Below are 18,287 nucleotides of genomic sequence, written 5' to 3' on the forward strand. Positions count from 1 at the left end.
AAAAATGTCAAATGAACATATTGAGCCAGTGTTTAATATGTTCATATTTAAGGTTAAATCTTGCAGTTGTGCCATTAATCATTCTAATGCAAGAGTTTTCATTAGCATATAGGCCCCTAATAGCATGTCAAAACATATTTCCAAAGCCACTATAAAAAGCAATAAAAAAACAATTAACGATTAGTAATTGAGCCTGATCATTTATAAAGTCGGGGGTGATTATAAAAGAATTACCTCACGCTTAATCAGACACACCCACTCACACACACTCACACACACTCACACACACACACACACTCACACACACACACACACACACACACACACACACACACACACTCACACTCACACACACACACACACACTCACACACACACACACACACTCACTCTCACACACTCACACACACACACACACACTCATACACTCACTCACGCACACACACACACTCACACACTCACACGCACACACACACACACTCACACGCTCACACACTCACACACACATACATATACGTATACGCGTGTGTTTGTGTACGTGTGTCATCAAGTGGGGTCGGCAACGTAAGTAAGCAGCGGCCATCTTGCATCGGGGTGTTCTACGCCCAAATCTTTTGGAACTGACGCCAAGGAGAGTGATTTGAAGTTTTCTTCACTACAAATGCTAAATTGTCTCCACTAAAACACTACCACTGTATAAACCCATTCTCTGTGATATCAGTAGTTTTGTTTCACATTAACGTAATGACGTCAGACAATGTCAGCAGAAAGGTACTTGGTGTATTGACTTGTACGTGCCGGCGTGAAGGTCAGGTCGTTTCATTACTGTATAATTGAATGACATTAAACACGTATTTTAGAATAATGCATTGCATAATGTTTGTCAAAATTGGTGTATAAAATTACGTGCACATAGGTACTTTAAGTGTGACATCTGTCTGCTTTTCGATACGGGTTATTAAAAACATTCAAAATCAATTGAATGTATACGTGTAAAACTTGCAGTCACCTATCAAATGATAGTAAATAGACACCGTATGTCTGAATATATTAAGAGAAAACAACAACACTATTGTTTCAGTATTTATTATTAAATTTACGGTTGCCACGGTAAAGCAAATCGAGCATCTCCCTCCATTTGAAGTTGCTGTATGGAATGTACACGCCCCCTCAAGCAGCGAATGAAAAACAACATGGATGACCAGCGGGACGTTCAAAATCCTAAACGAAACAAAAACTCCATCCTCGATTTGTCGGGTAGTTCAGCGGTGGCCATGGAGATCAAAAGGAAGAAAATACGACAAAGTACATTATTCCAGCAAAACGAGGTAAGGGGGTGATGATCCAGTATTTCATGCTGTTCTTATCGAGTCACGTTGACATGTCGGGTGACGCCCGAATTTCAATTGATCTAAACTTTATTCTAAAGTATAGATTCTAAACACACATCAACAAAAAAGGATGTGTCTTAAAACCTGCAAAACAATAGAACGAATTGATATATGGTGATTAACCTAAAAAGCCGGCTATTAATAAACAATCCACCCCTATTTTGAATTCAAAGCAATGTAATATAGTAGTGCTTGCCATAGTGTTCTTTGAAGACTCAACTACTTGAAGCAATCCCTTATTTTAATATGCAAAGAAATGTGTTTTACTAAATAAACGAGCTATAATAATGAAATCTACCTGCTTGAAAAATGCTGATGGTTGATTTAAAGATTAAAAAATACTTATCTATACAAAAAACCCTGGAAATATAACCATGTCTATCATAATATGAGGACTATAACCAATCAAATGTATTTTTAATATGCAATCAGTATAATTGCGCTGAAATCTGTTTCTAATGTTTTGATGACTTGTTCCAGTTTGTTGGCAGTCAGGACTGAGGAAACAAATCTCTCGCAATATTATGTAACCCAACAGTGATCTTTTGCCACGTTAGTAAATGTACAAATATTCTCTTACAAGAACGCCAGCGTTGAAAAGAAGTTAGACTTTGAGCTGCGAATGCGAGAGGGCGCCTACAAGCTGCTGTTGGCCTGCAGTAACAGAGAACAAATCCTCAATGCATCCAAGAACCTGCTGACCTGCAATGCTAGGATTAAAGCATACATGGGTCACATGCAGAATACAAAGGAGGAGTGGGATATGGCAGGAAAAGTCAGCAGGTACAGAGTAAATAAATAAATAATTTGTTCCAATAGATGAAGATTGGGTTTTAAAAATGCTGCAAATGTAATTTTTTTAGTTTAAGTGGGTGGATTTTACTCTTCAAACCTATTTGTTTTATTGTAATGTTATTGCATTATTTTTGAAGTGATAATAAGCTGTATGGAAAATAAATGTTTTTTTTTTGCAGAAATTTAGAGGAGCGTGTGCCCTGTAGAGGAACAGTTGCTCTGTCTGGTGAGTTACATTTCAGTTCTTTTTTTCTGGCATTGCTAACTAATTAATAGACAGTCACATTTTCCATTTAATCTTTACAATAGTTATTATTTAATAAATTGCCTATACTCATTGATAGGTCTTCGTATTCCCTTGATGTGGAAGGATCAAGATCACTTTAACAACAGAGGAAGTGAGATTTTTTTGTTATTGTTATTTTCTATTTATTTCTGGATTTTACTGTATTCTGATCTTTCTGTATTAACATTGTGCTGATTTGCTATAGGCTCGCGCCGTGTAGCCATCTTCTGTCTCATGAAGATGGGCTCCCAAGTGTTTGATACAAAGATGGCAGTGGTGGACAGAACCATCACAGATGTCTGCTTTGATGAAGTTGTTATCTTGTAAGTCCTTGTAGTGTGGTTAATACTAATCCATAAATATTATATCTCAAAATGATCCATAGATGTACACAACTGTGTAGTTTGCGGTTGATATATACTCAAACACCCTTTCCAAATACTTCTGTATGTATGTATAGCTTTCTTCAACCATCTAAATGGCAGCAATTTAATCTGCATTTACATTAAAATCTCCACTAGATGGCAGAATATACATTTTTTGCAGGGTTAGGCTATTCATTTTGTTGAGGGCCACATCAATATGCTAAGCTTGCTTTACTCATACAGAGAACAACCCTCACACTATAATGAAACATGGAAGCATATTGCATGAAATCAGGGAGAAAAGTAGATAAGGATCGTTCTTCGTGGAAAAATAGCCACTCCAGATTTTGAAAATCTCAACAGTATTACACTCATTTGGTTGTACTGTCCACATGTGCACAACTCTTCATCTCATATGCAATTAAATAAATAAAAAAATAAGTGATTGAATAATTTCTATGCATCATAAAATGTCTGTGGCTTTTTTTGATAGTCAAGATGCAGTTTCTGGGTTTAAGCTGCGAGTAGAGCTGTGGAGTTGCGCCTTGGAGGAAGAGCTCAACCTGGTCAACACACCAAGAAAGCTGGCTAAGAAGCTACGGAATTCATTAGGGAAGACTGGAGGCAAAAAGCTCGGCCCTCTGCTAGATACTTCTGAACCTGATACCTTCCTCCAGTCCAACCCAGTGCCGGTGTATGTATTGTCTTATTTGTCAAACCTACATTGAACTGGATCTCAGAAGTATGCATGCATTGCAAATTCAGTTTGCTCATCAAAGTTTTTTTTAAATGAAGTCACAGCTATTTTATAGCCTATAAATTAGTTTGCTGAGTGGAAATTGGAGATTTGTCAAAAAGTGATAGGAAAGGTATTGCTGAACTGTTTGAAGAAAAAGCACAGACAAGTACATCACTGATATATTACTCAAGATGCGTTTAAGAGCTTTATTATGTTTTTGTTTTCCAGAGGAGCAAAGTACACCCTCCTGGCCTACTCCACAATGAGACTGCCTGAGGCTGAAGGCAGCTTTCAATCTCATTCACTGGTCGTCCTCCAAAATTGTAAGAAATAAAAATATGCAAATTGTCTTCATCTATATACCTATAATCTATTTCAATATCTAACCTGGATTGAAAAAAATCTTGCATTTTGCCCAATGAGTTAGTTATGTGTCAAAACAGTTTAATAGAGATGTATCATGTATTGCCTGATGGATGGAAAAGGCTACTTCTATTACAGTGAAGTTATGAATATGTAGTATCCCTTCATATTTGGGGGTTGAACTGACACCTTTGCCACTTTTCCCCCTATCAGCTGATTGGTCCTCCTGGCTTCCACTTTACGGCAACCTGTGTTGCCGCTTGGTGGCCCAGCCCGTGTGTATGACGCAAAGTGTGATGACTGGATATCTTAACCAGAAGGTAACCTCTATTTTGTTTGTTTTTCTAAACAATTAATCTTCCGAGTTTGGCCTGGTGATTAGTCCTAGCGTGTACAATGTGATAAACCTGACCTGCTTCTTATCACTTATTTTTCAATGTAATGATTTAACAAGAAATCTGAAGTATAAGCAGATAATAGAGAGACACATAATATATTGTGGCAGACTCAATTAAGCCCATGGAGCTTTCGTTGAGTACCTATAATATTCTGATTAGAAATATATATTAGGAAAAAAACTTGTTTGCTGATTTTCACATTTCCTCCACTGGTTCCCCAAGCAAAGTATGGAGGGCTTTGAGCGCTATTGCAGATTCTATTGCATCCTGAGTGCCAGTACTTTTTCATGCTACTTCAGTCCTGAGGAGGTGGATGCCAAAGTTCAGCCGACGCTCTGCCTGGCAATAAACAAGGTGACAAAATGCAGCTCTGGTATTCACATGCAACACACTACTTTATAATTTCATGCTTGATGTTGTATGTTCATTAAAAATGAGTGCAATATTGCCAAGGAAGGAGAAAGTTTAATAAAAGAAAAAACGTTTTATGATTGGTAAGAGCTCTTCAATCTGGGATCGTCAACAAAGTAGTACTAGCCCCAATGATTCTCATTCACTCAGCTACTATTTAATTGCAGGACAAGTTAATTATTTGTGTGATTCCTGCAGGACACCCGCATCCGAGTGATGGAAAAGCAGTCAGGTGGAAAAAAATTCAGGAGTCTTTCCATCATTAATCCTTCAGTAGAGGGATACCACATTGAGGTCTTCACAGCAGATACCAGGGAGGAGCTGGATGAGTGGCAGGAAGCGCTCCATCAGCATATCTATGATCAGAGTGAGTATTCTTATTGTGGGGATGCTTGTTTACAGCATAAAGATGTGTTGCTGACCCACAACAAATAGTTCAAAATCCACAATAGTGCGTACATTTCTTTACCCTGCACCACACAATACATTTATACTGTTAGTAATTTAAAAATTGTACTGCATTTAAGACACACTAATTCATTGTTCATGTGTATGTGTGTGTTAGTGTTTTCAGTGGTAGGAAAGGAAATAAAATAGTGGTGTGATACCTCCTAATGTATGCACTATTTAGTGTGTCCAAATAAACACTTTTCAACATTGAACTGTGCTGTGTGTTGAACACCAGGTCAGTGGCTGCACTGCTGCCAGAAGCTCATGAAAATCGAGGTGGTGTCACCACGGAAACCGTCTCTCTTCCTCACCAAACAGGCTGACTCTGTTTATGATGAGATTAGTGAGTGCTGTGTGTTTAATTCCTTATTGTTTATTTATAGAAAGTGCTGCAAACAAACGGCACCCATTTGTTGGAATATCTTTTTAACATGATTTTTATAGTGACATTGGTTTTATGTGTGCCATTCTTGTTTTATTATTAATTTTTAAAAATTTCTAGTGTTTAAACCTTATGTGCATTAGTTAAAATTTCCCCCCCCAAAAAACTTTCAGACTTATAATTAACAACTTAATAGTTTGAATAAAATGTGCATGTTTTAAATTCCAACCATCATGTTTTAAATGCAGAGTTATTCTTGCTGTCACAGATGCATTTTAAGTAAATCCCTTTTGTGGGTTTAGTCATGACACATTTAGTACCTCCCTTAGTCCAAGCCATTACGTAAATTCAACAGCATGCTACTGGACAAAACTAAATGAATTAAAGTGCAAATGTAAAAAAAATTACCATGTGAAGAAACACAATCCAACATTACTCATTATTCTTTATTTTTTGGGAAAATGACTGTTATAGCAGCTTATTGAGTGACTCGCAGTAGTTATGCAACTATTTTTGGTGGAAAAAATAATAGGATAGTGGCAGTTGACACATGACCAATTATTTTCACATTTTAAGGCATTACTGTTTATTGCAGGTATCAATTCTCCAGGCAAGTTGGAGAGCATCACCGACATCATCCATAGCAAGATCGAGGAGACTGACGGCCAGTTCCTGATTGGTCACCAAGAGGCCAGGCAACCTCCTATGTGGTCCACTCTGTTTGATGGCACCCACACGATTGTACCACAGAAGGCAACTGCTAATGTTCTGTCACAGAGTGGAACCTGCACCCCGTGTTCAAGCCCCAAGCCATGTTCCAGCTCCACGCCCAATAGTGGGAAGAAACGCCGTGCCCCACCTCCTCCTATGAGCCCATACACCGCTGTTGCTCCTCCTCTACGCCCTGAGAGACCTCCCCGACCTCCTCCTCTCTCACACACGGAGAAAGAAAACACTTCACGGCCAAAATCCAAAACAGGAAGACCATCCCTGGATGCCAAATTCTCTGCTATCATCCAGCAATTGCAGCACAATAACAAACACGGAGCTCCCGCGCTGGGACGTAAGAACGCACCACTTGCCTTGCCTCAGGTTGACCATCAAGTCGCAGATGCTCCTGCACCAAGGAGCAATTTGAGAAAGTCGGTTAGAGACAGAATGAACTTCAAAGCCAACATATGATATTGAATGGTAATTACCACATTAACCTGTCGATTGTGCCACGGGGGATGGCATTTAAATTTCAGCCGTTTGACATTTTATACTGTGAATTAGTTAACAGGGCCAAACCGTAATAACAACGTGAAGTTGCATTTAGATGATTTAAATGAGCTCAGCGTAGCGCAGATGCCACTACAAGAAGTCTTACCAAAGGCAGCCATACTTTTTGTCACATTTCGTTTGTTCACCGCTTGGAGGGAGAGCTCAAAATGTCATTTTTTTATTATGTTGAGGACACCAACTATAATCACCGAGTTTGTCAGAAAGGAATGAAATTTGGTGGATACATTCAAATAATGTAAAATGAATTCTCAGAGCTTTTAAAAAAAAATCTCAATGCTCATTAATTAATTGCTAACTTGTTGCATGTACCTTTGGAATCTCTGGCCTGATGATACTTTGAGGGCAGGGTGGTCACAGATTGTTTGTACTTGTTTAAAAATATAATAAGAATCTTCTACCAGAAGAGAAAGCTTATGACTGATGAACATTTTTCATAAACCGAAGTGGGTAATGTTAGCATTGCAATAGGATAGGAGATGTCATAGAAAATACTGTAATTTTCACAATATAAGAAACAATTGTGACCCACTTTTGAGCCATTTATTGAAATAAGACTGAACAGTAAAAAGACCAAGTTACTTAATATAGTGTTTAGTATTTTTGAACTAATAAAAATGGTTATCAATTTTTTATACTTATGTATAGTCAGTACTAGTATGTGTGAGGTGAATCTGGAAAGCCAATTGTCAAGTGTATAGCTTTTGGCTCAGGTGGTTACTTAATAATTGGTTGTCTTAATTGTGTTAATTAAAACAATGTATACTCAGATTATAATTATTGTTTTTTGTTTCTTTATATAATGGTGGCTTCTAAAATTTTAATTGCATTTACATCTCAACGTCCACCTAACAGTTTTGAGATTAGGGGCTCAATCTTTGGTGGTTTTCGAGCTTCCTGTGTGGAGTTTGCATGTTTTCCCCTTGCCTGCTTGGTTTTTTTTCCAGGTATTATCATTTCCAAAACATTCATGGTAGGCTGATTGAGCACTGTAAATCAGTGGTGGGCAATCCGGTCCTCAAGGGCGACTGTGGGTGCAGGTTTTATTCCAACCGATCCAACACAGACAATTTAACCAATTGGATTTCTGCTGAAAAAAGCACCTGAGTGCAATCCACTGATCGTATATCTAACATACCAGATTGGTGGAAAGGTTTCCTCTTGTGAGTTGGAATGAAAACCAGCACCCACTGTGGCCCTTTGTGGATTTATTTGCCCACCCCTGCTGTAAATCATCCTTAGCTATTTGTGTGAGCGTAAATAGTTGTTTGCTTGCTTGTGCCATGTGATTGGCATGTCCCCTGTCCACTGGCTATAGTTGGCTTGGATGGGCTCCAGCACCCCCGACGACCCTTAAGAGGAAATGCGGGACGAAAAATGAATGAATGCTCACCCTTGGGAACATGATTAGGAGTCATTTATGCAGATGACAACAGTGGCCTATGTGTCTGTTTCTCCTGATGCCCATTTGATTTCTTTTTAAAACGAAATCTAAAATAATGGACATCACTGAATTCCTTGCAGCTCAACCATGACAAAACAGTGGTTTTAGTTATCGATCCTGAAGGGGCGAGAGGAATATATAATCTTTATGTGGAAGCACATTTTGTTGCTTCCCCTCTTGGCCTCCTGGTAGCAGTGTAGGACAGATAGACTATTTCTGCTTTGTTCAGTTTCCAATGTCTGCTGTTTGTATTTGGGGACACGCAGGCAACTGTTGAATACATCAGCCCTAATGGAGTAAAGCCTGCCTATGAGGTAATCCTTCTCAACTTCCCTAACTTGGGATGCAGACTCTTAGTCTGTCGCATAGTCGCTGGCTGGATGCTTTAAATATTACTCATGACATTTTGACTGATGATGGCACTGGGATGAAGCTTCATCTAAATCTCCGCCTCATTCTTCACTGTTGGTGCCAGATGAAAGTGAGAGACACTTGGAAAGATTCAGATATTGCAAGGCTTCACAAATTAAGAACAAATAAGACAAATGAAAGTGTGCATGGAGCTAACTGCATCTTTGGCAAATTAAAGTATTCATTCATTCATCTCCCATAGTTTGGTAGGATTTGCTCCAGCACCCGCCATGACCCTTGTGAGGAGCAGTATGGAAAATGAATGAATAGGTTTCATCAACCGTAGCTCTGAAGAACTAATGTTGGAACAGGAGTGTCAATGAGTGTCCGAATAACTCAATGTTATTGTAAAACAAAGTTCTGCCCCCTATTATCGCTATTGATTGTGACTGACCTTTTGGATCGGTGACAAAACTGTGTTTTTAAACTGCAATTTTGCCCTGCTTCTAGTAGGTGGTGCCCTAGACAAAAGACGTTTACCTATAGCTAGTCTTGGGATTAAACATTATTTGTGTGTGGCCATATCGCTGTGGCCAAACGAGCAAGACTGTGTAAACAGTTTCAGATAGATAGCACTAGTCATCATAAAATTACAATCTTTCAATATTTTATTGAAGTTTACAATGTGCTTAGTCCTCCTCTGTACCATGGTACTGCTCTGCCACAGTTGTATTTGCCTTTTTGTTATGTTTTTTTGGTGAAATTGTGTCTTTTTTGACTTATGACATTGTGAAACTCTGTATTCTGTTTCGTACATCTACTCCAAAAATGTGAATGTTTATATTTTGATTTTCATGCATCTCCTTTTAGTGTGTTTTCTTTTCTCATCATGCAATGTGACTCCGGGTCAGAATGGAATGACAGGTGCAAGGAAGCAGAGGAAACAGAAAAGAAAAGGAAGTGATACACTTTACGCTGCACCGTGTGTGTGTTTCTGTCTGTGATTGACAAGGAAAGTGGCATAGAGATTATGCATGAGTACAGATCTTAGTCTGCTTGTGTCCCCATTGCATCGTGATTAGAGCACCGAGTGGTAATTAGTGGACTGATATATTCATACTCTGATAATAATTCAAAGAGCTAAGCAGTGCGCACACGCACACATTTATATATAGTGCACACAGGTTCTGTGTCTATTCGTGGAATCACGTAATTGAGTACAAAAGCACATCACTCTGTTGTTCCTTCCTCTGTGCCATTGTGTGCCTTTGTTCCTATTTCCAGTTCAGATGCTCGCTGGTTTTAAAGGTCCCAGACAAAAACAAGAATAACAAAAACATGCCCATGCTTGTCTCTCAGGTGAGCACCAGATGTGAGACAGAAGAAAAGTCCTGCTAAGCTGAGCACCTTTTCTCCCCTCTCCTGGCATCATTTCAAGGGACTCACACAAAAGGACACTTAAGTTGATCCTATTGAACCGACATGCACTTTTACTGTGGTACTGATAGGAGGTCTTGAAGTTTAAATTCAATGGCTTGGAAGAGCAGAGAAGTGGCATTTCAGAGGTGAAAATTATGAGTTGGCGAATTTCAGGAAAAGTAGAGTAGAGTCACATGATCCAGGGGTTTTAAATTTCAGAATCTGAAAGAAATATAAAATGCTGTAGTACACGTGTCAAAATGGCGGCCCGGGGGCCAAATCTGGCCCGCTGCATCATTTTGTGTGGCCCGGGAAAGTAAATCATGAGTGCCGACTTTCAGTTTTAGGATCAAATTAAAATGAAGAGTATAGATGTATATTAAATTTCCTGATTTTCCCCCTTTTAAAGCAATATTTGTAATTTTTTAATCCATTTTTTCTGTGTTTTTAGTTCAAAAATCATTTTGTAAAATCTAAAAATATATTTAAAAAAGCTAAAAGAAACATTGTTTTAGATCTATAAAAAAACTGAATATTCAAGGCTTTTAATCCAGTTCTTTTAATCCATTTATAAAAAAAAATAATCTAGATATTATATCTAAAATGGTCCGGCCCACGTGAAATCAAGTTGACGTTAAAGCGGCCCACGAACCAACCCGAGTCTGACACGAGTCTGACACCCCTGCTCTAGTATATCTAGAAACCTTGTTGGTCCCAGAAATGGACAGAAATGGTGAAAAGTGACTAACAGTGTCTCAGTAGTTAAGTAAAGTGAAGTCTGGGGTTGTTTTAATTGATACATTCTTGTATTTAATGTCTTTTTACAATGTACAAAAAAATCCAAAGGGATGGTATGAATGACATTGATTAGACCCACAGACGTGAATTATTTTCTTGCCTTTTCATTACACACTTTTAACAAGCCTCTTATTGCTTGGTAAATAAATCAAGCAGGAACAGACACGATTGACATGGGAATTATATCCCAGCAAATTTTAAATTTAAACATATTGTTTGTTTTTTTCTTTTTTTGCTCCAATGTTGTCCAATGATTACTTGTTTGTCTACCATCTATTTTTGTTTCTTTGCTATCCGTGTTCCCTGCAATTGAGTGCTGATCAGTCGAATTGTCACCCCAACTTACTCATGACCTTGAATAAAAAAGCAGCTGAAAATGGGATGTGAATGAATCTTTCTGTGCAAACTGGTGGGTCGAACTCCCATCTAGACCCTAATGCGAAGTCACCAATGAGGGTTGTCACATCAATAAAACAGGACTGCCTAGCTGGTACACTCGTCCTCATACAGAAGGTCAAACTCCTATCCACATGTGAGACCTTCCCTGTCCGCCTTCACGCTTTGCTGCCTTCGGGCTTGTTCTGGGCCGAGAAATGACATGTTAGGCCCACTTCACATTGCATCATATTACACTGCTCACAATGCGTTCAGGTGAGTCGAGGATAAGAGTGGAGTTGTTACAAAGATGAGGTCATTCAGCCAATAGCTTCATTTTTCTTTTGCCTAAGTGGTCCTACACCATCGTGAATGTCACAGCTAAAGGTATAAATACCGATTTTGTGATAACACCATACAATATTGTAAATCATTTGAACAATACCAATATTACAAAGTGTCATCCAATTTGTATTGATTGGATTGAAGGGCCTTCAGTTCAATACATTTATAGCTACATACTTGAAACAATCAATAAGATTTGACCAAAAAATAAAAAAATATTTTGACACTTTTATTGATGAAACAAAACAGTGTATAAAAATGATGTTGATCGATGTTTTATAGTCGAATCCATTTCATTGGACTGTTGCTAAAAGAGTGATTTATTGATCGAATTTGATGTATCGTCAAACCCCAGATCATATTATGTATTTTTAAGATTGTACCGTAGCAATAATTAAATCTAATTCCCAAATGTGAGAACTTACCACAGCTGACTGTACGTGCTTTTGGAAGAATGTCTGGGTCCCACAAAACAACACATAAAAGGTATACGAATAATTCCCCAAGTTGCAAGAAGCTAGATGTGTTCTTCCATTTTTCACCCATGACCAGAATAATGCATTTTCTGGTCAAACGTGGCTACAATTTCAAAGATTGTCTGAGTGGTTGGTTGAGGTTTTCAAAATTTCCACATAAATTTAAATGAATTCTTTAATCCTAAAGTTTTCCCTTTTCAAATAATGAAAAAAAATATATCCTGGAAATAAGTGAACTTGTCCATGATATTCACTCTTTTCAAAATACATTTTTAGTGCAAATAATTATTTGCTACCACACAAAAACTTCTCATTGTTCATTTATTAAAAGCAAATCGAACTGACTGTGCTAAAATTAATTAGATATCCCTGTACTACATAAAGATGTAGTTTATTTAAGTATAATGTGGTTGTAGTTTCATGTTTTAAAATTACACGTACAATTTCAAATACCTTTATTTTCCTTCAGTCACCATGATGCCGGATGATAAAGGTCATGCTCATCTGCCTCTGTTAAGCTGTTTTTTAAACCTTCTAAATATTTAATTGGTGCATGTAAGCTATCACTCTCAACAGTGGCAGCAGCATTGTTTCTACGTAAATGTCAACTCCATTCGTGCTTATTTTGTATTAAAACCATCACCGGAAATATTTAAATACCTTCACTGCAATTGCCCGCCTCGTCTCTATGGGAAGATGGTTGGGGGAAAAACCCTATAATGAGTAAAATTGACTGTCCCACTGACTCCCACAATTTCTCATAATTTATTCAGCAATCTGCTTGCATTTAGAACGGCTTTATTGTGATGGTCGATAACAGCGTGCGTCACATAAAGATCAGCAGGCTAAAGTGGGACAAATTCACATTAACATGTTCCCACTGAGTTGGAACTAAAGAGGAAAAGCACATCTTAATAATTCAGTTCAAAACAGACCTCTGAGCCAGTGACACAGTATGCAGAGCATAACCTTGAGCTAATGAGCAAATTTGCACGCAACTACAACCCCCCCATACACACTCACACACACACACACACATCTGTGCATGCAGACTTTGGGTCCGTGGTAGCACGCTATAGCACGTGAGATCGTAGAGAAAAGTGCAAGAATGGTGTCAACCATTGACATTTTCATCACGTTTCTACATGAGTGGGTGCGCTAAGTGCAATGCTAGGATGATCATATTTTGATTTCCAAAAAAAGAGGACAACTTCATATAAAGAGAACCAATAACTTCAGTGATTCTCGCAATTTAGTTAAAGATTCCTATTGATTTTCAGTCCATTTAAAGTTTGTGTATATAATCTCTGGATTTTTAAAAGTTTAATAAATAATTAACAAATAATATAATTAAATTCTATAATTAGATTCTAGCTTCCTGATGGTGTAGTGACTACATTGCCAGCTCGATCCCACCTGCCGGCGGTAAGATCGGGAATGCAAATGGTCGTCTGTCTCTCTGTGTGCCCTATGGCTGAGTGGCGACCAGTCTAGGGTGTAGTCTGCCTTTCGTCCAAAGTCGGCTGGGATAGGCTACGGCAACCGTCGCCCCTTACGAGGATGCGCGGCACAGAAGATGAATGAATAAAATTAGAATATATACCATTTCGCTATTCCAGAATTCAATTTTCACATCGTTCCCATTTAATGTAAATTAACACAAAAAAACTCAGAATATATTACTACAACAAAATATAAACTCTTTATTACTGTTAAATCATCCCAATAAATACAGGATGAAAAAAGTGATTTTGGGACATAGGACATACACATACAGTACATTGTGAGATTAGTTTCATATTCAGTAGTCTGGTGACCAGTCAACCGTAGGGCACACAAAGAGACAGACAATAATTTGCGCACCCAATCAGACTACTGTCATCAAGTGTAAATCAATCCCATGCTTCCCCGCACCAAAGTCAGGTGAGTGACTACCATCAGTTGACTTATTTTGGACATTAGTAATACTTCATGTTTTGAAGCCATTACAATGTAAAAAAAAAAAAAAAAACAATTACCATTTTTTCTCTACAAATTGTTTTGTGAAAATCTAAGTTTTTGGAGCAACAGCCACTGTGATGAAAAAGGATTTAAACTCATTAGTGACCTACAGCAAATGGGATCCAAGTGGTCTCCTAGAAATATTTTGTGCATATCAGCCCAAGGTTCAAAATTAATGAAACTTTATGATGAAATGTTTATCCAGCCTGCCTCCTCTCAGTAATTGCAGTACAACAGAATTTTTACAACTTTGCAGAAATTTCCAATTTCAATATCAGTGTACGAAGCAAAATCCCACAAAAAGTCATGTGATGGCATTCATTCCAATTAACTCGGTCTGCTGTCCATACAGACTAGCCAGCCTCCATTCAATTCATGACGTGAGCGAAACATTCCAGTGTACAGGGAAATAGAAATGCAAGGGCAGCAGTTGAAAGGCTGGAAGGCCAAGTATAGAACCCTGTTAAGAGCATTTCCAGCAACACCTTTGAAGTCAGCCTGTACTTCTAAGGGCGGATATGACAGGGTGCTAAAACGAATGAGATTCTTAATAGAAGAAAAAAAACGCCCTCCAAGCCTTCTACCCTCCGCCCCCTCCCCATGTTTTAACCTCAACCACCACGACATTGAATGTAGGGACAGGAAGAACGTCTCCCGCGGATAAGCGGTGAAAAAAAAAAAAGAAATCCTCAAATGAACCACACTCCCCCCTCGTCACTTTCTACTTCAGTCTTTCTTCAAAAGGCATTCTTTGATGTTTAAAATGCAAATGTTGGAACACACTTCCCTGTAGGTATTGTCACATTAGGAGCCGTTATTTATTTGAGTACCACACTGGAATATGATGCTCCAAAATAGGTTGAAACACTCTTACAAAAAATGGTGTATTAACATTTGACAGACAGCATTTAAAAACAGAAAGTGTTACTTTTTAACTCTAAAATGTTACTGTTGTTTCCCTAAGTGACACAAAGTATCCAATATTAAATATTTTAAACTGGTGCTAGAGTTAGTGTAGAATTTAAATCTGGAGAGACAGGGTTGAATTGTGTCTACTAAAAGAGATTTTAGATCAGATCACCTCAGTGTGTGTTAAATTAAAGGGAATAGTCGTAACATGATGGCTAAGATCCTCCACCACATTTACTGTTTGGTCTTTGAAGGGTTTTAGGGAACTTTCAAAATAGTAAAAGAATGAACAAGCTTATGAATGATTGCTCACAATAAACTAAGGAACAGTATCAGAGGGTGCCATAACGAGCAGTCCAATTAAAAGTACACTTCCCCTTTTCTCAAAACATCACACGTCATGTTGATTGGACAAGATTGATTGTGCCTGTCACAGTTCCAACTTTAGACACTTGAAGATGGCCTTAATAGCATGTGTATTAATAATGACTGACATTATTAGCATGTGGCATTTATAGACACATTCATTAATATTAACTCTGCCATTTACAGTAGTATACTGTATATAATGCAAGAGGGCGCTCTCGTGTAAGTGCATCACTCACTCAAACATTATTTCTTACTCACGGTTAAAGATTTTTAAAAATTGGAGCATGTCATCATATTCATGAGATTAGATGAGAATTAAAAAATTTAATCTCGACTATGAATTTAGGATATATTTCTTGTAAAAAATGCACCACAACACACCATACATACCGTACCATATCATACCAAACCATCCTCTTTAGTCTGTCTCAAATGCAGCATTTAAAGTGTCTTCATTTGTATTAAACTAGGCCCTTTTTGTGTTCTGACCATTTTAATCAATAACTGATTTTATACTGCCTAATATCCATATAGCAGAAAAATACACCTATGGAAAAAACTGATGTTTAATTCTCAATGTCATTTGTGATGAAAGACTATAATGATTACCCACACTTTGTGACAGACTGTCGCTTTCATACAGTAACAAGGGAGTAGCTGATGAACACAATACAATTAGTGAAATGACACGCTGCATTGATCGAGTAATAGCGAGCATATTTCATGTCTTGGACCACAAATATAAAAGGGGATAGAAGGAAAGTGGCATGCATTAAATTGACGCACTTTGAATAAAAAAAAGATAAAAGAAAGGCTTATGAAATGAGACCGACCTCACAAAACAGAAATGATTGCACCTTTTTGTAATAAACGTATTAAAGGCATAAAGGATTAAATTATATTAAATGATCTTGGCATTTGTAGTAGTGGTCAAAAGTGAGAGGACAAAGACTACAAATTGGTGACTTTAGAAATTAACTGATGACAAATCAGAGCAGCTCCTGGTAATTTTTAGTGTCAAAGTGTTATTTAATATGAAACCAGAATTAAACACAGCCATATTTCTCACATTACTGATTGTAGCTATTGTGATGTTGCACATGACTTTGTTAATCTCAATTACCCTCCAAATTTAGAACAGCATTATATCCTGATATACTGCTTGCTCACAATCATCTCTGGCATGCTTGATGGGTGGGTAGGTACCCTTAAATGAAATTTCATTGACAACAATTTTACTAATGAAAAACAAAATGGCATGTCTCCAATTATGGAGTCAGAATGCCACTGTGTAATACAAAAAGTTTTTCAAATCTCTTTCTGTAGTCTTACAGATTTAAAATGGAGAACTTGGAAGCTGAAGCTCGCTTCAGCTCCCTGCTGGTTGACTCTGCACACCAAGAATGGAATGTGATGAAATGGAAAGTATAGAAGAGTCTGTTGCTTCCTCTCGCAGCTCCTTGAGAATAGCGCCATGGAGCATTTTGGCTTCTTGCCACCCCCCCGGCTCCCCTACAGCGCTCTGGCAAACTAAGCTTTTCATGAATCTTCTGTTCCCTGTTAAATTATTCAGCCGAGCTTCTACTGGTGGATGCAGATGCAGAAGGAGAAGATACTGGTCCTGGAATTATTACAGTGCATAGGTGTTTATCTCTCAGGTGGTGATAATAACACCTACTTTTTCTCTTATTGAGGTCAACAATTGGCTTGAGGTTTTTGGTATTCAGGTTTTACATTTTAATGGAGTTGCAGGTGTCTTCGTTTGCACTCCTGTCCAAATCGCCAGGGGGAATGAAGATTAATTAAATGTCCAGGTTTCTTGAAAGTTATGCAAGGATAAAATGCTGTTACTCCATACGTGCTGTGATCTTGTCAAATTTAATTTAATCAAGTACATCTTCATGCCACCTTTTTCCTTTCCCCGTCTTTGTTCTCTCATTGAGAGTTCTTAACATATATATTTTTTTCTATTGATAAATGTGGAGCTCATATTATCTCAAACTGTATGAAGTTTGGTAAATTCCATTTCTAATTCGCTGGTTATCATTAGTAAACCCTTTTCTTGTGCCAACAATAATAATAATAATAATAAGTCTTTTGTGGTTAAAATAAATCAAATCAAATTGTATTGAGATCATTGTTTGGATGCTCACAGATTAAAAAATGAGAAATTCTCCAAACTCTACCACTTTTAGATTTCCAAACTAATCGCCCAGTGAGCCTCAAATGTTTTTCAATAAGGTATTCGAACCTTCCAGGTTTCCCCGCATTGCGGCACAGGATGTCTCCTCATTTCAGACTCTTGCATTCTATAACTTTTACTGTCCATATCTGAATAGTCAGCACAACAATAAAATGACGGCTTGCCCACCCGCACTCTCTTTCCATCCAATATTATTTCTTTCACATTAATCTACTTATACATTCCTTTCATTCTCCCCTCCGATATTCTCCAGATATCATCTTCAACTCCTAATTCAACATCACTGCTTCATAATTTCCTTTTATATTGCTTTTTGGGGAAATCTAAACTGCAAAGATTAAGAGTCTGTGTGTGTGTGTGTGTGTGTTGGAGGTATCACAATTAATCAACTCATTTGAGAGAATTTGCAACAAAGTAACCAATTAAATAGTGGGGTAAAAAAAAATCCAAAAAGTTTACATTTTCATTTTTGGGGTCTATTTTTTGTTACTTGCAAACGGTTCCCTAAAAGCACAGAATCCTTAGCACTATAAAAAAATATGCAAAGAAGATACACACAGAAAAAAGTATGAGTATGGATATTGAAAAAAATCCCATAAAACAACTATCTCATTTTGCCTTCAGGAATTCAGTTTTTTTTTTTAAAAGTTTTGCTTTCATTGCATTCTATTGTGGTCATATTCTGAATGTGCAGTTGAAGTCACTTTTTGAACAGGTTCAAACAACATGATATTTTA

At 37.7% G+C, this 18,287-nt stretch overlaps 1 protein-coding gene and 1 long non-coding RNA gene across 2 annotated transcripts; both read left to right on the forward strand.

Moving 5' to 3' along the window:
- Positions 1-1,162: 1,162 nt before the first annotated feature.
- Positions 1,163-7,631, forward strand: rtkn2 (rhotekin 2). Its single transcript, XM_077613285.1, has 12 exons — positions 1,163-1,327; positions 1,974-2,173; positions 2,365-2,411; positions 2,530-2,583; positions 2,677-2,794; positions 3,330-3,530; positions 3,804-3,898; positions 4,152-4,258; positions 4,559-4,690; positions 4,946-5,114; positions 5,433-5,540; positions 6,175-7,631. Exons 1-12 carry the CDS (start codon positions 1,181-1,183, stop codon positions 6,759-6,761), a joined length of 1,965 nt encoding a protein of 654 aa, XP_077469411.1. The 5' UTR covers positions 1,163-1,180; the 3' UTR covers positions 6,762-7,631.
- An 8,626-nt stretch (positions 7,632-16,257) lies between these two features.
- LOC144085016 (uncharacterized) lies at positions 16,258-17,048 on the forward strand. The gene is made up of 3 exons (XR_013303985.1): positions 16,258-16,351; positions 16,484-16,545; positions 16,674-17,048. It is a non-coding gene; the product is annotated as an uncharacterized LOC144085016 (long non-coding RNA).
- The last annotated feature ends 1,239 nt before the right edge of the window (positions 17,049-18,287 follow it).

This window comes from Stigmatopora argus, chromosome 11 (genome assembly GCF_051989625.1).
Source record: "Stigmatopora argus isolate UIUO_Sarg chromosome 11, RoL_Sarg_1.0, whole genome shotgun sequence".
NCBI lineage: Eukaryota > Metazoa > Chordata > Actinopteri > Syngnathiformes > Syngnathidae > Stigmatopora > Stigmatopora argus.

What these genes read in the sequence shown, in the direction of transcription:
- rtkn2 (XM_077613285.1), top strand. Translation starts at nt 1,181, where the DNA reads ATGAAAAACAACATGGATGACCAGCGGGACGTTCAAAATCCTAAACGA. An exon ending in TTTGATGAAGTTGTTATCTT is followed by an intron (nt 2,795 to 3,329) that starts GTAAGTCCTTGT and finishes TTTTTTTGATAG; the next exon opens with TCAAGATGCAGTTTCTGGGT. An exon ending in CTGGATATCTTAACCAGAAG is followed by an intron (nt 4,259 to 4,558) that starts GTAACCTCTATT and finishes TGGTTCCCCAAG; the next exon opens with CAAAGTATGGAGGGCTTTGA.